The 26,364-nt window shown below is 46.8% G+C and overlaps 1 protein-coding gene across 2 annotated transcripts in view; it reads right to left on the bottom strand.

Moving 5' to 3' along the window:
* Positions 1-26,364, bottom strand: part of MCM4 (minichromosome maintenance complex component 4) — an 80,795-nt gene that overhangs the window by 37,211 nt on the left and 17,220 nt on the right. For both annotated transcript variants that reach the window (XM_085892195.1, XM_085892194.1), the window contains exons 7-12: positions 24,707-24,802; positions 22,146-22,284; positions 16,593-16,681; positions 15,509-15,640; positions 13,706-13,826; positions 9,513-9,787 (exon numbers count right to left, since the gene is read on the bottom strand). In XM_085892195.1, the coding sequence (XP_085748321.1) occupies positions 9,513-9,787; positions 13,706-13,826; positions 15,509-15,640; positions 16,593-16,681; positions 22,146-22,284; positions 24,707-24,802 (852 nt within the window). The remainder of the gene's footprint in view (positions 1-9,512; positions 9,788-13,705; positions 13,827-15,508; positions 15,641-16,592; positions 16,682-22,145; positions 22,285-24,706; positions 24,803-26,364) is intronic.

The raw sequence follows: 26,364 nt of genomic DNA, 5'->3' as shown, positions 1-26,364 counted from the left end.
TCGAATTATTGAATTGTCATTTGAATACCAGTCCTCTTGCAGCTGTCTGTCTATCTTGTTGTATGATGACGAAAGTATCGTCCACATAACGTATGCACAACTTCGATCGATAGATTGGAATCGCTGGCGTTTCCTGTCGTTGCAGCTCAGCTTCCGCTCTGATCCCCGATATTGGTGATCCCATAGGCGTGCCTTTAATTTGTTCATAAACTTTTCTTCTGAACCTAAAATACGTTTTCAGACTCAAGGTAAGCAGCTCCATGAGGTGTGTAATCTTCAGGCCCTTGTTCGTTTCAATGTAAAAATAAATCAATGAACTTTCCATTGTTTCCTTCGCCAATTGTAGCGGGATTGAGGTAAACAATGAAGTTACGTCGTCAAATGACACCTTCATCTCGTCGGGTTGAAGCTGGACATCTTTCAGTATCTGGAGAAATTGTTCGGCAGACTTCATTGTTGTTGGAGCTCCATAAACAAGCTTCTTCAATTTACGGGATAACCACTTCGCCAAGCCATAGGTTCGAGTCCCTCGGCCTATAGTTCGAATAAAACAATAGGCCTGAGTGGGACATTTTGCTTATGAATTTTTGGTAGACCATGGAGTCTTGCTATTGCTGTATTGGTTAGCTTCATCTGATGCTAAACGCCAACAGTTATTGCCCTCAAACGTTTCAACTTAGTGAGCATTCTACTAATCTTTCTGGTGAAAGCTTTCATCGGATCTGACTGCAGTAAAACGTAAGCTTCCTTCGTCCTCCAGAAGTCGGATCACTTTCTGTGTACATTCATTCTTGTCCATAAGTACAATAGCTCTGCCTTTATCAGCTGGCAAAATTACAATACTTGAATCCACTTTGAGGGTACGGATGGCATCGACTTCGTTCGGAGTTAGAATTTGATGAGGTCTGTGCGAAGTGAGGAGTGAAGATACAAGTTGTCGGATGGCATGCTTCGTATCGTCTGTTGTTTCTATTTGTGAAAGGACACTTTTGAGGAACGATACAAAATCGACCAGCCTGGCATGTGCTTTGATCGTGTGGGGGATGTGTGGCCTCAATGTAAGCTGTGTCGACAGGAAGGCCTACAGCTGGCCACAGCACTGCTCGCATTACAATAAAACGATTTCCTACGCAGGATATGACGGTGATTAATTAGTTATTTGAAAGTACAAAGTTTATTTCTATGACCTTACTCAATAAGCTATACATAAAAGGAGCCGACTATCTCCGTCACGCTTCATTACCTCTGCCACCGAAGGTGAAGGAGGTTATGTTTTCACCCCTTTCTCTCTGTTTGTTTGTTTGTTTTTTTGTGTGCAGGATATCTCAAAAAGTTGTGGATGGATTCAGAGAGAGGTAACAGGACAAGATGAATCTAATCAATGACACAGATCCCTATAAGATTGACAAAAGCAAGTGGTTTGGTGACATTGAGAAGTGGGTAAGTGTCACAAATCTGGACATTGTAAACTTATATTATATGCTTATACCTTAGTGCACCTGAAATCGTACAAAGGACTGGAGGCACACATTCAGTTTGTTTGTGGATGGCTTCAGGATGTAACCATTTGCGTGGTCAATACCAGACTTTCAAAATGACGTGTGAATGCAAAATGCGGCCTTTTGCACATGCACTGTGTGTGTTTACACTTCTTGGTTTGGCTCATCAGGAACTTTTAACCGACCATTGCTAGCATGAAATTTGTGATTCAAACTGTCTTTCAAACATCATTTTCAGCATCGAGATGAAAGGTTATAAATTTCACATTGGTTAACCATAATTGTTGGGTTCCTGAATGAAATCGGACTCATGGAAATATTAATGGAAGAGAGGAGTTGGGTTCATAGCATTTCCTATTAATACAACGAGCAGATACCCGTCTAAGACGGGTATGGGGGACAGGACGGATCACAATACTCGGTTACAGTAGTTTCTTTGGATGTTTTGCACTGCATTCAACAGCTCAATTCATATTGGTGGCGTATCTGGTGCCCATGGTAGCGTTTGAGACCGGTCGCTTTAGAGTTTAGATTGTTGGCCTTGATACATAGTGCCGGATGAGTAACATGAACAATTTGACATATTCATCATTTCTATATTACCTCCATCAACAGTCGTAAATGCTGAGTTGAACAAACGTCCTGAACTCATGGACTTAGTTAAATAAAGCACGTCACCTGGGACCCAGCCGTAGGTTTGCCGCCAAACGCTGCTGATTGTGACGTCAGAGATTCCCTCTTTGAAAATTCTATCAATATTAGATTTTTTTGAATCCGCTATCACCTGCGTAAATACATGGAACACATAATGTGAAGATTTTGGAAGTATGAACATAATATGTTCAGGGAAAAGTGTGTTAGAAGTTCCAGGCTTACGCCCATTATATTGTTGTGGTTACCAAATTCGCAAACCACCATTCAGGTCCCTTAGGTGAGATATCTCGGTAAGTATATGTGTAGTTAGGCCCAAACCCGTTGTCTAGAGGGAATAAATGTCATTCATGCGTGCTGCGACTCTTCAGGATAGCCGTTTTTCTTTTACTATCTTTATTTTGGACCAACCGCCATTGTTACCACCGCCAACCGCGTCTCAACAGTCGTCACAACATCAACCACCCACCACAACGCCGCTTCACCACAACAGCCACGACCTTTCCCGTCACACCTCGCAACCGTCGCATCGCCACCGTTCTTGCGCCGCTTGTGGGTACCGGTATTGGACTCGTGCAGGGCGCGCGCCGAACAGCGTGTACAAAACCACGGATTTTCCGCTCCCGATAGTACGGAACGGGTCGCTTAAAGTGGCCCGTGTCCGAAGTCGACCTGCGGCGAGGTGCGATCGCCCGGTCTACCCTCCGTGTGGGTACTTAGGTAGGTCGAATTCGGCGAGCAACCCTATCCCACGCGGGGGCTGATGGGCTCGATCGCGGTGAGACCGAAAGGTCCACCCGTGACTGGTTCCCGGCGTTAGTCCGAGAGGGTCACGACTGGATTGTCCGTCCGGTGGGCGACGTGCTGCGATTCGAGTTACGTGGCCGTCAGCACGCCGGCGGGCGCGAATCCGTAACAATATTATGATGATGATTAGCTAGCGGTGGCGGTGGATATAACACAACTAAACATGCAAACAGCCGCTTCTCCTTTCACCAATAGATATAAAAAAAGAGTGAAATTTCTCTTCTGGCTCCTGAACCAAACAAAAAATATATATTTACGAGCAAATACAACCCGTCGCTTCGCTGACGGAATATTAAGGGAGGGGGGGAGGGAGTAAGAAGGAGGGGAGAGGAGAGGAGGGAGAGTAAAGTGAGGGAGGGGGAGCAAGGAGGGAGGAGGGGTGACGGAGCGATGAAGGAGGGGGGAGCGAGGAGGAGAGCGAGGAGGATTGCGGAAAGGGAAGGCAGCGTGAGGGGAGGGCAAGGGAAGGCAGCGTGAGGGAAGGGCAAGGAAAGGCAGCGTGAGGAAAGGGCAAGGGAAGGCAGCGTGAGGGAAGGGCAAGGAAAAGCAGCGTGAGGGAAGGGCAAGGGAAGGCAGCGTGAGGGAAGGGCAAGGAAAGGCAGCGTGAGGGAAGGGCAAGGGAAGGCAGCGTGAGGGAAGGGCAAGGGAAGGCAGCGTGAGGGAAGGGCAAGGGAAGGCAGCGTGAGGGAAGGGCAAGGGAAGGAAGCGTGAGGGAAGGGCAAGGGAAGGCAGCGTGAGGGAAGGGCAAGGGAAGGCAGCGTGAGGGAAGGAAGTGTGAGGGAAGGGCAAGGGAAGGCAGCGTGAGGGAAGGAAGTGTGAGCGAAGGGCAAGGGAAGGAAGCGTGAGGGAAGGGCAAGGGAAGGCAGCGTGAGGGAAGGGCAAGGAAAGGCAGCGTGAGGGAAGGGCATGGAAAGGCAGCGTGAGGGAAGGGCAAGGGAAGGCAGCGTGAGGGAAGGGCAAGGAAAGGCAGCGTGAGGGAAGGGCAAGGAAAGGCAGCGTGAGGCAGCGTGAGGGAAGGGCAAGGGAAGGCAGCGTGAGGGAAGGGCAAGGGAAGGCAGCGTGAGGGAAGGGCAAGGGAAGGCAGTGTGAGGGAAGGGCAAGGGAAGGCAGCGTGAGGGAAGGGCAAAGGAAGGAAGCATGAGGGAAGGTCAAGGGAAGGAAGCGTGAGGGAAGGGCAAGGGAAGGAAGCGTGAGGGAAGGGCAAGGGAAGGCAGCATGAGGGAAGGGCAAGGAAAGGCAGCGTGAGGGAAGGAAGTGTGAGGGAAGGGCAAGGGAAGGAAGCGTGAGGGAAGGGCAAGGGAAGGCAGTGTGAGGGAAGGGCAAGGGAAGGCAGTGCGAGGGAAAGGAAAGGCAGTGCGAGGGAAAGGAAAGGCAGTGTGGGGGAAAGGAAAGGCAGTGTGAGGGGAGGGTCCATCTGACATAACAACCGTCTGGATACGGCCGGAGAACCACCGTCCAGTCATAACCACCGTCCATATACGCCGAGGGAAGGTAGCGTGAGGGCAGGGCAGTATGAGGGGAGTGTTCGTCCGGACATAACCCCCGTCCAGATGATGAGTACACGAAGGGGAGTGGGGGGGGGGAGAAGAGGAGGCAGGAGAGAGGAGTGTAGGAGCGAGGAAGTAGGGAGACCGAGGAGGGTGGGGAAGCAAGGAAGCAGTGGGGAGCGAGGAAGCAGGAGGGAGCGAGGAAGCAGGAGGGAGTGAGTAGGGGTGGGGGAGCGAGGAAGCAGGGGGGAACGAGGAAGGGTGGGGGAGCGAGGAAGCAGGGGGAATCGAGGAAGGGTGGGGGAGCGAGGAAGCGTGGGGGATCGAGGAAGGGTGGGGGATCGAGGAAGCGTGGGGGGATCGAGGAAGCGTGGGAGATCGAGGAAGCGTGGGGGATCGAGGAAGGGTGGGGGATCGAGGAAGCGTGGGGGGATCGAGGAAGGGTGGGGGATCGAGGAAGCGTGGGGGAGCGAGGAAGCGTGGGGGATCGAGGAAGCGTGGGGGGATCGAGGAAGGGTGGGGGATCGAGGAAGGGTGGGGGATCGAGGAAGGGTGGGGGATCGAGGAAGGGTGTGGGGATCGAGGAAGCGTGGGGGGATCGAGGAAGGGTGTGGGAGCGAGGAAGGGTGGGGAGCGAGGAAGGGTGGGAGAGCGAGGAAGGGTGGGGAAGCGAGGAAGGGTGGGAGAGCGAGGAAGGGTGGGGGAGCGAGGAGGGGTGGGGGAGCGAGGAGGGGTGGGGGATCGAGGAAGGGTGGGGGATCGAGGAAGCGTGGGGGATCGAGGAAGCGTGGGGGGTCGAGGAAGCGTGGGGGGATCGAGGAAGGGTGGGGAGCGAGGAAGCGTGGGGGAGCGAGGAAGGGTGGGGGAGCGAGGAAGGGTGGGGGAGCGAGGAAGGGTGGGGGAGCGAGGAAGGGTGGGGAGCGAGGAAGGGTGGGGGAGCGAGGAAGGGTGGGGGAGCGAGGAGGGGTGGGGGAGCGAGGAGGGGTGGGGAGCGAGGAGGGGTGGGGTGGCGAGGAGGGGTGGGGCGAGGAGGGGTGGGGCGGCGAGGAAGGGTGGGGGAGTGAGGAAGGGTGGGGGAGCGAGGAAGGGCAAAAAAGCAGTAAACAATGCATAAATGAAATGGTACAAGAACCTAGAACGGCACTTGATAGAGCACATACCTCCGCCAGATAATGCCTGATCCACAAGAGCATATTGGGCCCAATACATTTTTGAAATATCGTGTATGTATCGTTTTTGGCCTGATCTCTCGATGGTGAAGAATCACTTTAAAAATTAAATAATCCTCGTATCCAGATGCGGATTCGGATCTTCACCAAAACTGAATCACTTTGTCGTGGTCACACACCCACCCTGTCCACCAAGTTTCATCAAAATCAGTCAACAACTTTTTGAGATATCATGCTATATATTAGTTTAGCCCAATCTCTCAACGGTGAAGAATCAGGGGTGCAAATTAACATTTTTATCCACCGGCCAACAGGGCCGGTGACTAGAAAAAGTTAGCGGCACAGCAGAATTTCTACCGGCCCGATAAAATAAAGACAAAAGTCACAAATTTGATATCAAACGCTTTTAATATACTCACATGAGTGAGTTTGATGAATGAGGTTGGTTGGATGAGTGAGTTTAATGGAGGAGGTTTGCAGAATGAGTGAGTTTGATGGAGGAGGTTGGGTGGATGAGTGAGTTGGATGGATTGATGAGTGAGTTTGATGAGTGGGGTGGGGGTGGGGGAATGATGCAGGGAGGAGGTTGTGAGTGATGAGGGGGACCTTTTTTGTGTGGGTGATGGGGGGGGCAGGGGGGCTGTGATTAGTGCCAGGGGGGGCATTTTTGTGGGTGATGGGGTGGTTGTGGGGGTGGTTGTGGGTGATGGACGATGGGGGGGGGGGTTGTGGGTGATGGACAATGGTGGGGGTACTACTCGTCCACCCAACATCATATATAAACTCACTCATTCACCTAACCTCACCCATCAAACTCACTCATTCTTCTAACTCACTCATTAACCCAAAAGCCTCAAACTCACTCATTCCCCGAACCTCACCCATGAAACTCACTCATTCACCCAAATTCACTCATTTAACCAACCTGGGCATGACAAAATGCATCCAAACCGCGCAAAACCGTCAAATCTCGTGCAATCACGCGTGATTTGGAACGAGATGAAAACAGACAAAATGGCTGCTGCAGAATTACCGGTGATTTCTTCGGATTTCTGCGGACAAAAACATTAGTTCTAATTGAGAAAACTAGTAGAGAAGCCAGTACAAATTGTACAAAATAACAGGAATCACCGGTGATTCGCCAGCCGGAGAGGTAAGACAGTATTGTGTACCCGCCCAGCACAAAAGTTAGGCGCCATTGGCGACCGTTAATTTGCACCCCTGAGAATCACTAAAAAAAAATTATTGGATCCGGATTCGGATTTTCACCAAAATCTAATCAGTTTGTCCTTGTCACACATCGAACCTGTCCACCAAATTTCATCCGGATCCGTCCACAACTTTTTGAGATATCCTGTACAGTGTACACAGACAGACAGAAAGGGGTGGAAACATAACCTCCTTCACCTTTGGTGGCGTAGGTAATGAATTACTTTTTAATAAGTGTTGTCATGATTGGGGTTGGATACAGTGCACATTGCTTGTGGCAGGCTTATTGAGGTGCGGCAGGCGTATTGAGGTGCGGCAGGCTTATTGAGGTGTGGCAGGCTGTCCAGTTGAGGTTGAAGGCTCAGAAAATGAAATAACAGGTTGCTTCGCTTGGGAATTTTTTGAAGAACTTCATAATGGAGACTTGAGTGGCTGCCTTTATTTTCTGTTCGTAGACCTTGTAACATTTCAGGACATTCTCCATCGCCCTCCGCATCTTGGAACTTCTCATGCAGTCGGGATCATGCTCATTACGAAAAACTCGCTCAGAATGACGTCGGCAAAAGCGTCCGCAGTGAGTGAACAATTCGCTCAGAATGAACATGCTCTACCTTGTAGCAACTGCTGACTGTACATCCCGATCAGGACACGAAGTGTACCGCCGTCGACTGTATAGCTCTCAGCAAGCAGCCTAAGCACTCAAGCAAGCACTCCAATTAAATGGTTAACAACCGCTGGCTTGGCAAACTATAGCTATGCCCGAATTTGACAAATGAACACTTTTTTTAGGAGTCTGAACTGCTGCTACGTTCAATTCTGGAGCTTAAATTTTGTAATTCAGCTGAGTTCAAGTTATTCTCGAGGTTATGGCATGTGCGGAAATGAAATAAAGCCATGAACGCTGGTGTCTTCGGGCGTTTACAAGCGTTGCAATGTACCTAGCAATTCATAGCTACAATGAAGACATTCGATAATATGAATGAGGAAAGCGAAAAGAAAAACTTTATCATGAAGAAATCGTTGCGGCTTGTTCCAATTCAAGGCATGGTTGAGAAGGCCAAAAACCATGACGGCTTCAGACCCCAGCAAGGTAACCCAGGATATGCCTCAAGACTCCAGAGAACGAGGTGGCCGAGGATACTCCTGATAAAGGATATAATCATCTTCAAAAGGGGTGTTTTATTTAACCCAAACACCCAATTTTAGGTTCACTCATGCATTTCCTTGGAGTTTTCTTCGTATGCATGCAAAGTTTCAGGCTGCTAGGTTTCAGTTTCATGGTTTTGGAGTTATATTATGGAGGAGACACACTGACACACAAACACACATTTATTAGTGTCGATAACAGCACTCAGTACATACAACTAACCACTCCCACCCTCCTTCCTCCCAAACATGATTAATAGTAAATATCATCATTATAAACTTTTCCTGTTCATCGACAAGCCCCAGATATGACCATCCCATCGGTGTTAAGAAACACGAAGGTTTGGTTAGAACGCTCCATCTTCGAAATTTCACAGGTTGCACATCGCCGGGAGTTTTTGCAATAAGGACTGCAACATATCAACTATTTGGACGAGTTGATCAGGAAGTTCTCCAACTGTTTCGTTGTGCAGACGCACAACCCTTTCTCAGAAGTATACTTGCAAGTATTTGCAGCTTCTTTAAAAGTTTGTTTTGTCATTTAATTCGACAATCCTTATCTGGCAGGCATGAAAAAATGTCCAGGCCAACCCAACTTACTTCGTTAATAAGGATTCTTGCACATGCATGCCGAGCAATCAGGGAGGAAATACGTAATTTTTAAAGTCATGTGTAAACGTTGCATACACACAGCGAGATCAAGTACTGTACAACGTTGTAGTTATAATTTATAAACTGTAGATAGCCTGGCTTGATGTTTTAGTCGTGGTAGTGGGATAATTGACCTTAATGCCCATCAACTAATGCTGGCAGACGGAACGACCAGTTTAATGTCCATTGGAGGAACGGCGCACACATTTATGACTCGCCCAACATGTGAAACCCCGGAATGGCTGTTTAGAGGCGACAAAGCTTCGAGGAAAGTGAGAGGAAAACATAAAATGCTGCATAAATATTGAATCCCCTTTCACGAAATGGACGGAACACACACGCAAGTATTGATATGAAGGGGGGGGGCTATATCTCGGATGATTCAGCACAACCAAGTGCGACGTCTTTTATCGGACAATTCACAAGTTTTCTCTCCCCGGTTGGTTGCGACTGCATGCAGACGAAAGAACAAAACTGGGTCCTTCCCACCTGTTTTTGTAAAGCCCATAACAGCGCAGTAGTTCACCACTGTTGATAGAATGAGAGCGTATTTCCACTTGCCGAATTAACTCCCATCTCCGGGCGGTTCACGTCCACTATGGCAGACAGTCGATGTACCAGATGTAGAACGACGACATGATGAAACTGTCTGTAGCACGTCCGATTCATATAATAACGCACGCTTCCACCACACAACTTTGCAAAATACTGCAATTAAAGAACTTCACTTCATATGACAGGAAAATATCCAAATTTACAGCCAAACCTCACTTGACTCGGACTAGGCTCAGAGGACAACTCACCGAGTTAGAGTCCGGGTATAGCACTATATTTAGCTTTGCAAATTCCAGCATCGTTTGGCATTGCGGAATGCATATCCCTTCACACCATACCTTTTTTATTTCCTCGTGGCCAAAAATGCTGGGAGCCAATGCGGCAGCAAGACGTTCATAAATGTCCGGCTTTTTTGACAACTCCTGCAAGATCTCTTCCCTCCCAGGGGGAAGAATAGGTTCCCCATCGCCGACCTTCCCTGAACCCCCTTCGTCGAGTAACAGCCGATGCATGTCTGCACAGCGGAAGTGGACAGCGTCCACATGCGTGCGGTACACCGAGCGCACAGAGCTGGCTCGGGGATGCACGCGTGATGGTGCTGCTCGGTAGATGCCTGCAGTGAAGAGAAAGAACATCAAGATGAAAATTCCACTTCATTTCTCATATTCCTCCAATAATCCAAATTATTCACCCATGATAGAATAATTAAATAATAATAATTTACAAACCACACTCTTATCCATAAAAAAAATATATTTTTACACGTTCTCCGGGATATTTGAGGAATGATGAGACCATTTTGGGTGTTGAAATTAAAATGCATTTGACAATGAGCACAGCCTGGACCAGTTCACGAACACTTTGTTGCAACGTTTCGAACTGCCAGGTGTAAAATTATGCTATCCACATGATAAAACATTATGGTCTGATCTGTCGACAAATTTGGTCTGCCCCTTCCTTATATTTTCAAACACAAGAGGTTGCAGAGGTAGCACATCGAGTTGTCTAGTCCGAGTTTGATTCCTGATGCGATTATAAAACGGTACGATCGGTGCTTCACAGGAAGACCGTTGTATCAAAAAGTGTGCCATCCCCTGGATGGGTGTTAAGCCTGGTGTCTTTTCTGCTAAAACTAGCTGGTAGATGTTAAAGGTCCTGCGGTGTCTCAGGAAGAATAGGTGAGTTATCACTGGCACCCTGAACAAATTATAAATTCCTCCCCAACTTACGTCAAGCCTGGCCAGCCAGTTCGTGAAAGGCAGGTGCGGAAAAAAAAAAAAATCTGCCCTGGCCAACCCCACAAGAAGGAAGGAATAATTGTGCTTGTTGAAGTAGTACACTGGGCACTCCATTTCAAATATTTATACAACCTGTTGTCTTCAATATGTCCAAAGGACAATACCCACAGTTACCTTGTGAAGGCCTAATTTGATGGAAATTTGGCAACTCTCTGGGAGGCCAATAACAATTCCACACCGAGGATCAGTCAGAACTTTCCCAGGTGGCATCTTGTATACAACTGACTTTCAATACCTAACCGCAGAGCTTGATACAATGTGCATGCCGCCACGCAGAATGGAAAGCCAAGCACACAGATCGAGAGGATTCGTTTCAAGTTTGGGTGTGTTGACCAATTAATTTTGGTAAAGCTGCGTGGATGAGGATGGATTACAACTCTTTTAATATCAAATTCCGAGCCAAAATTGGTTTTTGTCCAAAAGCATTCGGCTCGAGTGTCAGATACTGCTGGTACCTCACACACCTCGACGAGGTTGGCCATAACTCTTGGGAAACCTCAATAATCTAAATCCAGGATCACTGCGCTCACCTCAACTCATTTGTTCCTCGTTTTTTTTCTGCCTGTGGAACGAACTTCCACATTCTCTTCAATTTCATTCTTCCCTCCAGATCTTTAAGATGGCTGTTCACCATCTCAGATCATCCCCAATCCAAAACCATGATATTTTCTATCCTCGCTAACCCCCACCCCATCCCCACTCCTTCCAAATTTCCAGTTTTCCTTTGTGAAAGTTTCCTTCTGTATTCATCTTTTCCACCCCATGCATCCTCTCTTCCCCCCCGCCCCCCACCCCATTCCTCCCCACACACACTGCTTGTCCACCTCCCTCTGCTGTTGGTGTCCCCGCCCCCCCCTCTCTCTGCTGTTCGTTCCTTTTGTCCTGTTGTGTCCTGATCCGTTCAGTGTACAAGTACGAGCTCTTCTACGAGCCTCAACTATATATACAAAAAAAAGCAAAAAACAACAACAGCCAAGACACTTAAAATTTAAGGCATCTTTCTTACAAGTATGTACTGCTATTGTTATTGAATTTATCCAAGGTTTCGCCATGATTCATCTCTACACTTCATACTTGCCAACTTTAAATAATGAAAATTAGGCAAAAAAAAATAGAACAACAAAATCCTTAAATACAAAATAAATTTAATAATAACAAAATCAGGGAAAGGCAAAAAGAAGAAGACTCAGTTGTGTAATGGTTGAAGAAGGTTTAAGAAGAATAGTGGGGCAACTTAGCATAACAATTGTGCATTTTGTGAGGAAAGCACCAAATTTGGCACACAAGTAGCCGAACATATTATGAACAGATTTGGATATTGGGCCATCTCAAAATTTTTGATGGCAGTGGAAAATGGCTGTCACAGTCATCAGCGGCTGAATTTGAGATGGCGCAACATCCAAATCTGTTTATAATATTGTTACGTTTGAGGGGGGGTATGCATTCAAAGGGTAATTAGGATGTTTAATTAGGTATGCCATGCTGTTCGAGTTTACCAGGATCTCGATGTAATAAGTAGCAATTCAGTGGTGATAAGTTGTCTAGTAAATGTTCATTTATTCAAGGGGGGAAATGATAATTGTCACGTAATTAGATAGGGACACGGGATAGGGTAAGTGTGTCTGCGTAAACCCCTTTTGGTATTCTCTGGAGACTGGCCGTGACGTCACAGGACAGAGCAGCGGATGGCTCCGCCCCGTGATCACGATTGGCAGAAGGCGACGGCGGTGGGCCAATAAACGGCTCCATTGGAAGTGACGAGGACAGGAGGATAAAAAGGTTCTGTTCGGGGTCGAAAAGGAAGAGGAAGAAGATCGGAACAAAAAGATCGTGTTTTTTTGGTGTGGAGGCTGTTGCACGGGAAGCGTCCTTGTTGTTGTGCTGATTCGATCGTGTTCTTCATCGTGTCTTGGAGCCTTGCTGAGCCTCGTGCCTCACCTTGGTTGGCTCTAGGGTTCTGCTGACGGGGTCGAACGGCGGGCGGACCTGCCTCCCTCTCCTGCTCGCAACTTGGCGCCAGAACTGGTTCCCTGGCAGCTGTGAGCGGACTTGGGCCAAGACCAGGAGGTCGACAGCACCACGGTTTCTCCTGCCCCCCTGACGAGAGCAAGGCCAGCTCGTCCGACGCCGATCCAGGGACAGTTGCGTCCACACCACGGTCCAGCCTGACCACCAGAAATAGCTACGTTTTGTGTGTGTGTGTGTGTGTGTGTGTGTGTGTGTGTGTGTGTGTGTGTGTGTGTGTGTGTGTGTGTGTGTGTGTGTGTGTGTGTGTGTGTGTGTGTGTGTGTGTGTGTGTGTGTGTGTGTGTGTGTGTGTGTGTGTGTGTGTGTGTGTACTTAGCGCCTTAGAGGGTTTGAGATCTGTATATTCATTGGAATTGTCTGTGTTTTTCCCCACGCCCGATCCCACACCATCCCGTCGAATCGCCCCGGATCCCTTTTCTTGCCGAGTCTTATTATTTCTGGTTAATAGTAAAAACAAATAAACATCATCAACTCAGTGAAAAGTGACTCGTGCCACCTTCCTCGTCCCGTTTGCAGTAGAGCGATTAGAACCGCCATGTTTGGGTTATAAATAAATAAACCGCCTCCATCGTTTCGGCTCATTCTACGTTGGTGGGACTCCAAGTCCCGTGGACGTCACAATATGTTAGGCTACTAGTGTGCCAAATTTGGTGCTTTCCTCACAAAATGCACAATTGTTATGCTAAGTTGCCCCACTATTCTTCTTTTTTACTAAGAGATAAAAAAATATATATTTTTTAAATTATCTAAGGTTCACAGTGGAGCTACCACACATACCACACAGTGAGATGCAGACAAACATACGGAACACAACACAGAACTGTTAGATGAGACAAACGCAGCCACTGAGCTTGGGAGAAGTGCAGTCACTTGCTGGGGTACTCTGTACCAGCAATGCCAAAACAATGGCACCGCAATTGTCACCACACTCAGCGGGGCATTTCCAAAGGAGGAATTTCCTCCTCCCTATGGATGCCAACCTATGGGAATTGTCCATGCTCTTAACCTTTTAAATGCTTAACGTCAAACAAGGAAGCGGCACGAACCATTTTAAATCTTTGTTTTGACTCGGCCGGGGTTTGAATTGCCGACCTCCCATATTCAGGGCGGACTCTCTAACCATTACAAAAGGAAAACATAATTCTCAAAGATCTCCACACTTTCTGCAAAAAGGGTCACGATGATCATTGACTTTTTTTTTTTTACCAGAAACGGTGATCCGATCTCCTGGCTGTACGGCATCCACAAGGTCTCCGTGGGCCATGATTACCACTGTGTGTGGGGTTTGCCCTGCCGGCATGTCCTCCGGGGCTTCTTGTAGCTTGATCTGCAAAAGCAAGCAAGGATAAGGACATGAAGGTCAGCATTTCATCTTGCATGACATGCAAAGACATGTAACGAAGGGGGGGGGGGGGAAGAAAAAAACCCCCTGGTGCCACTGACATCACTAATCTTTTGCCATACAACGGGATTTGACACGGGTTGGGTTCACTTGCAATCCAAACTAGAAAGAGCAATCAGATTGCAGCCCGTCAGGACTCGTTTTTTGTGGTGTTTGTGTGGTTTTAGAGTACGTACTCACATTCCAAGTGTACATAGTTTATATAGAGGTACTCTGTTGAAAAAAAAAATACCCCCCAGCGGGAGTGCCGGTCATCTCTGCCAGAGGTCGAAAGTAACTCTGTGCCAGACTGGAATAGGGGCAGTTCATAAAGTACGTACGCTCTACTTCCGGGTTTCAAAACCACCCACCCCCCTCTGTATGCAGGCTAGTGACCACCCACCCACCCCCCTCTGTATGCAGGCTAGTGACCACCCACCCACCCCCCTCCGTATGCAGGCTAGTGACCACCCACCCACCCCCTTCTGTATGCAGGCTAGTGACCACCCACCCACCCCCTTCTGTATGCAGGCTAGTGACCACCCACCCAACCCCCTCTGTATGCAGGCTAGTGACCACCCACCCCCCTCTGTATGCAGGCTAGTGACCACCCACCTACCCCCCTCTGTATGCAGGCTAGTGACCACCCATCCACCCACCTCATACATCGCAAATCGCTTGCAAAGCCAGCAGTTCCTTATGAACCGATGTTTGTAAGCCATGACGATGCAGTCCCTTGCGGTGAAATTTACCTTTTTATTTTAATATCACAGCACACGTCATTTATGAAAATAAAAGTACAAATTGACATTCAAGACAATGTTAATGTCATAAATGAAAGTAAGTGTGCATATAAACTTGTGTTCCATTGTTTTAGTTAAATCTGACAAAAGCTTCAAATGTAATATTTGTCTCGGAGAGTCCCGATTCTTAAGTTAATACTTTTTTTTGTATGTACTTTATGAACGGCCCATGGGACATGGGAATACGTGGAATCAGAGCGAAGTTTGAAGGGATATAAAATCGGAACGAGAGCAAATTTCAAAAAAATGGCTCGTGTTGTTCTAGATAATAGTCCGTAGTATCTGAATCACTAATAACATTTGATCTCTCTTGATAAATGAGGGAGGAGATACGATTTGAAATCGACGATTTTCGCAACTTTGACAGCCTCGTGACGTTGACCTCGACCTTGGACGACCTTGAAAGTTATATCGTTGTGCATGTCTCATCGACCTCTATCCATTCCACTATTGGTTATTTGTCTCCACTCGGTTTGATTGTGGACAGATGTACGGACGTACGGACAGACTTCGAGACTGTTATTTTTAGGTCATCTCTACTGAGATGATAGAGATGACCAAAAAAAGATAACGTGTAATAATGAATACCACCAGGTGGCATTTGTGGCCGACGTTAACACATGTGCAGAAGGACAGACAGTCAGGCAGACAAACAAACAAACGGACCAAAATTCAATACCCTCTTCCCCTGGTGAAGGTTTAAAAAAAAAAAACAGAAGAAGACCATTGGCTCAAGGTGTTGAATAAATTGAGCATTTCATCATGAGATCGTGTATGAAACTTTTCAAACACTTCAGTTAAAGCATGCACTGTTGCAAGCATCACCATCTGCTTGTCAGAGAAGAGCGACAAGTTGTGCACAAGAGCGGGACCGTGCGCGGTGTTGCAGTTACGGCATGCTGCCGGCTCTGCAATACGTCCCCTGTCGATTGCGACGCGTGATGTGGAGCCACACACCTGCAACCGACAAATCAAATTTCATAACACAACATAAATGGTATCAACTTCATGTTTAGTTTTCTCTACATTTTAGTGGTGGCTCGGTTGCACGTCTGGTCTTCATATACCAATGATACTGTTGCTGGGTCGATGTTTTAGTTTCAGGATCTCGACGACACAAATAAGCCAAATAAGACTCCCTGCTGCTCAGCTGGCCTGCAGAGTTCATCTCCGGTGGGATCGGGACAACAACACTGTTCCTGTTACAATATTATTCACACACATTTTTACGATAGTGCAAACACAATAAAAAAAAATTACATCAAATAGGCCGGGGATAATCGAAACACGGGACAGGTCAAAACGTGCGAGGAGTCCTTTGTTTGATGACATCACAACTCATGAAAATTCACAGACAAGGAAGGGCCTTGCCATCATTTTGTCTTCAGGATGGTTCATAATTGGAGGACTGTTGAAGTCATAAAACAAAATCAATTTCACAACCATTTACGTTTCAACATGCCCAGTTGTTCTAACTCGCTTTGGTGTGCTCCTCTTCCTTTACCAACAGGTACGATAACCAAATGAAACTGCCTCTCCAGCTTAGCAGCAATGAAAATTTTTATTATGGATACCAGTCTTGAGATAATCACTACCACAGACGATTATTCAAGGATAAACAGTGAAGGGCTGGGACCAAACCAAAACGGCACAACTCTGATAGCAGGAAGGCAGGGAGGACATACCTCCGCCAGACTGAACACTTTACGTTTTGTATCCCACTGATAGGTCGGATCACCAAAATTGAATCAATTTGTCCTCGTCACACACCAAACATGTCCACCAAGTTTTGGCCAAATATGTCCATAACTATTTGAGATATCCTGCTCAGAGACAGACATGCAAACATAACCTCTGTCCATATTAGGTGGCAGAGATAATAAAAGTGGCTTAATTCAAGCAATCACACCTGGCAACGAAAAAATGCTTCTTGCATCTCCGGAATGAGTTGAGAGGTGCGGATAACCATGCCGCTGATGGTTATTAACTGGTCAATATCTGTGGGTAAAGAAGGAAGACAGGAAGTTGCCTGAAATTGAGACTAATCAACAGAGACAATGGAAATTCAACCTGGGATCCCAGCATATTGAGCTGTGTGTCCACATGGGAATGCCAGACAAGCAAACACGAGCTACATGCACTTCATGGACTCTGCCGAATTGAATCAGAGTTGATGGTGGCATATAGTGCGACGCAACATTGGAGACTGATCAAGACAAAAATAAGTGTTGCATTGGATTATAGGTTGAGATTTATTAAATTATACTTTTACAGGCCGAGCTAAAACGGAGTACATTTCACCCGTGATAATACAACTGTAAAACTCCTCAAAATAGCAAGTTAGAAACATTTGCTCCACGACAGAGGGGTTTCAGGTTTTTTTTTCCACTTGAAACTCAGGCCGAAAGATTTACCATTTCGTTTGGCTGAGGGTAGAGCGCGCACGCACGCACACAACACTGTGAAACCCCTACATTCACGGATTCGACATTCGCGGGCCCCGCATAGTTTCGGTTCATAAAACGTGACCTTCTACATTTACAGTCCTGTGCATACAAGGCAGCTCGACACATGCATAAACCATCCCCCGCCACCTTCTTCTTCTCGTCTTCCCTTTATAAGGGGTGAGGTCCGATGGCACCACGCTACTTCCCTGCCTTGACCACAATACTCTTCAAACACCCTCCATCCTCAGCCAACTCCCTCAACTCTCCAACCATTCCTACCTTAAGGATATCCCTCCTCACACAATCCTCCCATCTCAACACGGTCTATCTCTTTTCCGACAACCTTGCTCCCTCAACCTATCTACTCTCTTTGCCATATTCTCTTTCCCCATCCACACCAAGTGCCCAGCCCATCTCAGCCGGCATTTCACCAATCTCTCCGTCAAACTAATTTGCACACCAATTTCCTCCCTCAGTTCATCCATCATCCTTCTAGCCACCATCTTCACTCCCGCAATCCTCCTGATCAAGTTGTTCTCCCAAACCTGCAGCCTCTGTTGTCTCTCTGTCAGGGCACTGTCTCCAGGCCATAAAAGTAGGTTGGCATGAACACATGACACCAGTACCTTACTTTTTAATTTTCTTGATATCTTTCTGTCTGCCATTACTCCGTCCACCCTCCTCCATGCATTTGCACCCACCTGAATCCTCCTCCGCACCTCTGCCTCGAACTTACCACCCCAGCACTGTTCCTCCCAGATACTCAAACCAATTTCCCTGTCTGTTCTCCTTCCTCTCCAACCTAACATTCATTTATTTATTTTCTCTGCTGCCTGACCCACATCACAGTCTTCTCCATACTCATTTTCAGCTCATGCTTCCCAAATGCCTCTTTCCACTCCCCGAGTACTTCGTGCATCTCCTGCCCACTCTCCACCACAACAGCCAAATTGGCCGCATACAGCATCCTCCAAATACTACCCCTCAAGCTCACAAACAATGGTGACTACCCACCCATCCTCCATCTGCACAAAACCCCCCTGCATGGCTACTTACATACAGCGTGACCTGGGTCTTATTCATTCTTTTCGTTCCGCTGACTTGACCTGCTAACCCCAACCATCACCTGCGTCCCCTTCGGTGGACAACTCATCAGCACCCTCACCTGCGTCCACTTCAGAGGAGTTCACTGGATTCTAACTCATCATAATCACATCAAAATTTATGTCGTATCTTAAATAAAAATTGGAAACAGCACCTTGCGTTGGTTTTAATATGTATGCATATTTAATGAAATTGTAATCATGTACATTCATGTTTGTAAAATTTAAAAAAAAATTTCCCTTATGAATCACGTATGAACAGCCAGGAACCTATCCCCCTTTCCCATTGAAACAATATCCAACATTCACGGATTCGACATTCGTCGCGTTTTTCAGGAACGTATCTATCCCCTGCAAATGTCAGGGTCTTACTGTATATATCATTTTCAAGTTATTTATCACACTAACATTAAACTGCATACTTGCATTGCTTTTCACAGAAATAAATTTGGTTGTACAATAAAATATCTTTAAATGTCAGCTTTTTGTTCGGTAAACATTCCCCCACACCCCCCCCCCAAAGCCTCACCTCGCCCAAGCAAACCCTCCCCTCCCCACTCCCAACATCATGCGCCATCAACACCTCCTCCCCCCATCTCAAACCATGTGGACCTCAAACATGTGGAGCCTCCATTCCAACTTGACAGATCTCTCAATACAGGCTGCTGCCAATAAACCATCATCTGTTTAACAGACTCCTCCCTCCCCTCCCCACTCCCAACATCATGCACCATCAACACCTCCTCCCCCCCATCTCAAACCATGTGGACCTCAAACATGTGGAACCTCCATTCCAACTTGACAGATCTCTCAATACAGGCTGCTGCCAATAAACCATCATCTGTTTAACAGACTCCTTCCTCCCACAGGATGTCCCGACTCCTTGGTGTCTCTCCCCAGTTATTGGCTCCTCAGATTTTATCGGCCTGCACCACACCTTGGTGGTGGTGTTGCAGTTTACAACAATAACTCAATATCTCTCTGCCTTTGTACTGATTTAACACCTCACATTCACCAAGAGTACCTGACCTGTGGCTGCTCCCATCTCTTGTTCATCTGTGTGTTGTACCGCCCACCTAACAGTGACGACTCCATCTTCATCGCTCTCAGACAACATGGACAAACTTTTAACCACTCAACCCCACGCTCTCTTCCTCATATGTGGCGATTTCAAATGTCACCATGCAACTTGGCTGGGTGTTGGCACCTCTCTCACCAGCCATGTCATGTCATGAAAGGACTTCTGCAACTCCATGGGGCTGACTCGATCTGTGAACTTTCCCACCAGGATTACTCCCAATGGCAAATACTCTTTTTCTGGACTTGGTGATGACCAACTTTTCCACAGATGCCTCTTGCTCTTCCTCTGCTCCAATTGGCTCATCTGATCATGTGCTTGTGAAAGTCAACATCTCTGGCTATTTTCAGAGAGCAGCCTCAATGCTGGTGAGTCTGGCAGTTCACTCAGGCAGATTAGCAGGGACTGTAAGCAGCACTCTCTTCAGGCAGCACTGGTCTCCTGTATCCTGATGTTAACTGAGCCTGGGAGTTGTGTGTGTGTGTGTGTGTGTGTGTGTGTGTGTGTGTGTGTGTGTGTGTGCGTGGGTGTGTGTGTGTGTGGATGTGTGTGTCTGTGGGTGTGAGGGTGTGTGTGTGTGTGTGTGTGTGTGTGTGTGTGTGTGTGTGTGTGTGTGTGTGTGTGTGTGTTTTGCACAAATTCATCCCATCTCGTATTCAGTTATCCTTCCCCTCTTCCCACCCATGGTAAACTGAATCCTGTGGTGAGGCAGTTGCTCTGAAACAACTTACCTTCTCGTTTTGGAAGGCTAATCAGATTGAAAGCAATCTCAGTGCATTCCAAAAAGTCTGCTCATGTGTCCTAAAAACCAACGTTGCTGCTCTTTCACATCCTTCTCTGCCCTTTCCACCATGTCATTTGTGCAAGGTCATCTTCCCTCTCCTTGGAAGTCAGCCAACATCACATCACTGCATTACATAAAAAGTTTCAACAACCGATCCCCTCAACTACATACTTATCAGCTCGCATCCAATCATCAGCAAGGTCATGGAATCCATCATCGAAGTTGATATTAAATCCTTCCTTTTCTCTAACAACCTCATCTCAGATAAACAATTTGGTTTCAGACCAGGTCACTCCACCTTGGACATGCTGCTTCAACTCACCCCAACAATGAATGGAGGCTTTCAATGTCAGACATGAGACGAGGACCGTCCATCTGGACATATCGGGTGCTTTCGATAAGTCTGGCATCTTGCCTTACTCTCCAAACTCTCTGTCTTCGGCATCCAAGACAAACTCCACACATAGCTTACTGACTTCCTCTACTGTCATAGCCAGTGTGTTGTACTCAACAGAATCCTTTCCTCTCCTCTCCCCGTCAAGGCTGGAGTGCCGCCAAGGCAGTGAGCTGGGCGAATCCTATTCCTCATCTTCATAATTGATCTCTCTGACACTCTGTAAAATCCTCTTTATATATTTTCTGATGACTCGATCCATTGTCATGACATCCCTCATCCTTCAGGCAGGCATGCTGCAGCCTCTTCCCTCTCTTCAGACCTTGGAAAAAAAAATCACAAGCTGTTCAAACACTTGGAATATGTCTTTAAATCCTGACAAATTTCACACTCTCTTTTTGTGAGACTGATAAATTCAAAATTATTGGAATCTCCCGCTATGAAGCCGAGTCTATGGGTCCATCACGCCGCCATTGCAAACAAGTCAGGAGTCTCTCTGTTTTCTACTGCGTCCTTTCTGGTCTTGCACCCTCTGCTCTCTCTGTGCTTTGTCCCCCCTAAGATTTCTACAGGGTACACATGTTCCAGCATTAACCCCTTTATGGTTAAACTACCTAAATTCAGGATCACTGCTCACCTCCACTCATTTGTTCCTCTTTTTTTCCTGCGTGTGGAACCAACTTCCACGTTCTCTTCAACCTCATTCTTCCCTCCAGGTCTTCAAGACAGCCGTTCACCACCATCTCAGATCATCTCCAATCCAAAACCATAATCTTTTCTACCATGGTTAACCCACCCCAATCGCTCCCCCTTCCAAATTTCCAGTTTTTCCTCCTGAGTTTCCTTCTGTTTCCATCTTGTGCACTCTATTCATCCTCCCCTGCCGCCCATTCCTCCGCACATCCATTGCTTGTCCAAGTCTGCCTCTATCTTGGTCTTCAACTCTACTCTTGGTGTCGTAGTCGGTGTCGGACAGCTCCATACATGGAAATTTCAAAGATAGTTGATAAACTTCAGGATTTTTATGAAGGAAAAGTTTTTCATGATTTTTATGTTCTTCTGAGGTCATGTTCCAAACAAGTCTCAGCTCATATACTCCGGAATTTAACAGGTTCATATAACACGTGCTCGTTTTTGGTCGAAGCTTTTTGTTGCAGGATTCTGATAAATAAGTCTACTCTCAAAGTTGATAGGATCCACTAGTTCTTAGTTAGTGATTTTTCTAGCAAGCAGGTGGATAAGGCTTTGGCTTCATTCTATTTTAGGGATACCAATGCTGGAATGAAAGGATTGAAACCTCGATGAAAGACGGTGCCCAGCTGATGATCCAGGCAGTTGGGAAAAATCAGTAAATTGCTTATAAGATAAAGTTATAACTTCAAATAAAATAGCTTTTGTAAGTACTTACCAGTAAATAATATATCCGTGTGTGTGTGCGTGTGTGGGTGCGTGTGCGTGTGCGTGTGCGTGTGTGCGTGTGTGCGTGTGTGCGTGTGTGCGTGTGTGCGTGTGTGCGTGTGTGCGTGTGTGCGTGTGTTTGGTTATGTCTGGCTTCCTTCTTGGAACCGTGGTGTAGTAATTAGTCTCTTTATTTTGATTGTGAAGGTGTTAAATGTAATTAAATATTGGACTTCACTCCCACTTGGGAGTCCTTACCCTCAGGGTTCAAGAACCTCATGTTCCTTGTCTGCACGGCATTGAAAGGCCGCACCTGAACTTGCTGCTCAAGAACAGCTCCCGGAAACTTTTCGGCCATCAATTCGCCAACTGCCATATCAAACGTTGGGATCACTTCCTGTGGAGAAGGGTCATTGATAATGACAAGGAGGAGGTCAAAAAAGTTCAATCTCGACCACAATAATAAAGGAAAGTAAAAAAAAAAAAGTTTAAACAATATGCAAAAAATGCACAAAATTGCATTTCTATGCAAGTGTAAATAGGGTTACACATGTAATAATCCTTACATGACCTTACATTACATGACTGTAAGCTTGAATAACACTGAACAACAAATTTCAAAAATTTTTTTTTACTGGAGATGTGTAAAGTGATTAAGACTAATTTGGGTACGCTGATTTCAAAAATCATAACCGTTTTGCTGTATCACGTCAGGATTTTCAGGAACAGAAATATTCCCATTGCCTAGAAGTCAGGATTTCAATGAAATTTACATATGTCTTTAACATGTCTATTTCGTACAATTGTTGTTAACTTGTGTTATATTTCTTTCTTTCAGATAAAGATGAGTAGGCGTTCCCGTACCAATCATCCTGACAACTTCTGTTATGTCTGTGGTCGGTATACCAAAAAAGATCAACAGCGAAGTATATCTACAGCAGTGAAAATGAAGGCCGCCTACTTTCACTACTTCGGGTGTAAGGTGGGGGACCAAGAACAGAGCTGGGCACCACACATCTGCTGCACAAGCTGTCACACAACCTTGACTCAGTGGTTGGTGGGCAAGCGCGCGAGCATGCCATTTGCGGTGCCCATGATATGGCGTGAGCCGCAGAATCATCATGATGATTATTATTTCTGCTGCACAAGCATCGCCGGCTTCAACAAGAAGAATAAAGGTCACATCAAGTACGCTGACTGCGTCTCTGCTCGTAAACCTGTGCCTCATGATGACGAGAACCCCGTTCCAACACCTCCAGCTGATCAGAACATAGCTGTAAGCAGTGGTGAAGAGGATGGTGATGATGAACCTTTGAACCCGACACTCAAGAATCACACCTTCTGAACCAGGGAGACTTAAATGATCTTGTAAGAGATCTCTCGCTGTCAAAGGCGAAGGCAGAGCTGCTTGGATCAAGGCTGCAGCAGTGGAATCTACTTGAACCTAACACCAAGATATCCTTGTTCAGAGCACGTCACAGAGACATGGCTGAGTTATTTGAGATGGAAGACACGATGACATTCTGCAGTGACATCAACGGTCTGTTGAAAGAACTTGGGTGTGATCACGATCCTGCAGACTGGCGCCTCTTCATCGACTCGGGGAAGAACAGCTTGAAGGCTGTTTTGCTCCACAATGGCAACGAGAAACCATCAGTCCCACTGGCTCACGCGTTCGGCATGACAGAGACCTATGAGACTATGCGGCAGCTGCTTGATTCCATCAAGTACAATGACTTCAACTGGCACACCTGCGGAGACTTGAAAGTGGTGGCGCTGTTGTTAGGGCTGCAGTCAGGCTACACGAAATACATGTGCTTCCTTTGTCTCTGGGATAGCAGAGACGACAAGAATCACTGGACGAAGAAAGATTGGGAAGAGCGAAAAGAGCATGTACCTGGTCGACACAACGTGAAGCATGTCTCCCTTGTCGACCCAGCTAAGGTTTTCCTTCCACCACTCCACATAAAGCTCGGCTTGATGAAAAGTTTTGTACGGGCAATGGATCTGAATGGGCGTGGGTTTTTATACCTCAAGGAAAAGTTTGGCAACACCTTGTCGGAGGCCAAGATCAAGGCTGGTGTCTTTGTTGGACCGCAAATCCGACAGATTATGAAGGACGAAACTTTTCCGACAACTCTAAACCCCAAAGAGCTGGCAGCGTGGAGGAGCTTCAAAGCTGTGACGGACAACTTCTTGGGGAACGAGCGCGCGGACAACTATGAAGAAATAGTGCAGCAGCTGCTGGAGTCCTTCAGGAAACTTGGCTCCAGGATGTCCCTGAAAATCCATTTCCTACACCAGCACCTGAACTTCTTCCCCGACAACTTGGGAGCAGTCTCGGACGAGCACGGCGAGCGATTCCACCAAGAGATTTCACTCATGGAGACGCGTTACCAAGGGCGGCACAACCCGAACATGATGGGCGATTTCTGCTGGTTCCTGCATCGTGAAACTGACACAGAGCAACACAAACGCAAAGCCAAATGCCTAAAGCATTTTTAATTACATTCTAGTGGAGTTTTTCTGTAATTTCTATAATTTTGAAGCATTCATGATGAAATAAATGAATAAATGAATTTTTGTAAATTTCATTGAAATCCTGACTTCGAGGCAATGGGAATATTTCTGTTACTGAAAATCCTGACGTGATACAGCAAAACGGTTATGATTTTTGAAATCAGCGTACCCAAATTAGTCTAAATCACTTTACACATCTCCAGTAAAAAAATTTTGTTGTTCAGTGTAATCAGAGAGATGATCGATGATCAACCATATTAACCGTTGTGCAGGGATCCAAACGGTAGTACTCATGTTACCTGTGGATAACAAACAAGTTGCTTGTAGAACAAGGCATCAAAGGCCTTGAGGTGGTTGCAGTTCACGTTCAAGAAAGGCTCTCCAGTGAGAGCAATCTTTAGAGAGAAGGATAAAAAAACACAATGTTAGGAATGAACCAACCAGACCCAGTGGTATAATGGTGAGTACATCTGTTCTGAGTCTGGGAGGTCGGCGGTTCGAACCCCAGCCGAGCCATACCAAACACTTGAAAAATGGTACATGCTGCTTACTTTCAGCATTTAGAAAAAGATAGAGCACAGACAAACAACCATAGGCTGGCAACCATTGTGCATGGTTGATATGGCCTCCTCCCATAGGCTGTATTGAAGTTCCGGGTAAGGGGAACTCATTATTACAAAAATAGCAGAGGAAGAAAAGAGGGAAAGGGCACAAATACAAAATGATGATCCCCAAACGGGCTGTAGAAATGTCCTTGTGGAGAACCAAATTTGTCTGGTTATATTTAGCAGGAAATCTGATATGATGAAATAAATGTTTCTCAAAATACCACTAATAAAACTATTGTGACAAATTGCATGTTACTTGGCGTTTTCACACATCATCGAGGGCACGACCAGCCCCAAATAAAAAATTATGGATCTTTGATGCCTCGTCTCCATTTGTTAAACTTTTGAATACCTTATGAGGGGGTAGCAATGGCAGGCAATGGTGAGGCGGTGGCGAGGGGAGACAGAGGTGGGGAGAGCAGGCAGTGGTGAGGCGGTGGGGAGGGCAGGCAGTGCTGAGGAGGTAGCGAGGACAGGCAGTGGTGAGGCGGTAGCGAGGGCAGGCAGTGGTGAGGCGGTAGCGAGGGCAGGCAGTGGTGAGGCGGTAGCGAGGGCAGGCAGTGGTGAGGCGGTAGCGAGGGCAGGCAATGGTGAGGCGGTAGCGAGGGCAGGCAATGGTGAGGCGGTGGCGAGGGCAGGCAGTGGTGAGGCGGTGGCGAGGACAGGTAGTGGTGAGGGTGCAGCGATAGAGATGAGTAAGAATGAGACCAGGGAGTTTTTGTTGGCGATGAAACCATTAGATTACGTATAACGCTTCATTCTGCAGGTTGAAGAGTAGATAAAGAGTTGTGTGCAGTTTTGCAGGAGCAGGAGTTTGGGACGTTGAAGGAAGGTTAAATGACATCATATTGGGTCACGGCAGGAAGACGGTTGTGACGTTGGCTAATTTGAGAGGTTATGGTTAACTTTTCCTCCCTTTGACATCTTTGGCAAACCCCCTCACTTTCTGTGGTGAAGTTTCTCTGCGGACTGTTTGACGTTTTCCTCAAGGATCTTGATGTGCTGCTCCTTTTTCATGATGCCATCCACTTTGACGACATTGCCCGGCCCACCGGCTGAGAAACATCCCCAAAGCATTATGCTCCTACCTCCATGCTTGACGGTCGGGACCGTGTTCTTAGGGTTGTATGCTTCACCTTTCTTTCACCAAACGAAAGCAACATCTCTGTGCCCGAAAAGCTCCATTTTCGTCTCATCAGTCCACAAAACTGAGGACCAAAAGCTTGGATCTTTGTCCAGGTGAGCTTTTGCAAAGGCTAGACGGGCCTTTCTGTGCCTGGGATGGAGGAGTGGCGTCCATGGAGACCCCCTTGTCCCACGTCCGCTGGAGTGTCTGCCTTGATATCTTT

This window comes from Eptatretus burgeri, chromosome 8 (assembly GCF_056783735.1).
Source record: "Eptatretus burgeri isolate ZD-2024b chromosome 8, Ebu_testis_v1, whole genome shotgun sequence".
Lineage (NCBI taxonomy): Eukaryota > Metazoa > Chordata > Myxini > Myxiniformes > Myxinidae > Eptatretus > Eptatretus burgeri.
Note: the sequence above shows the minus strand (reverse complement) of the source record. Positions and strands in the feature narration are given on the sequence as shown.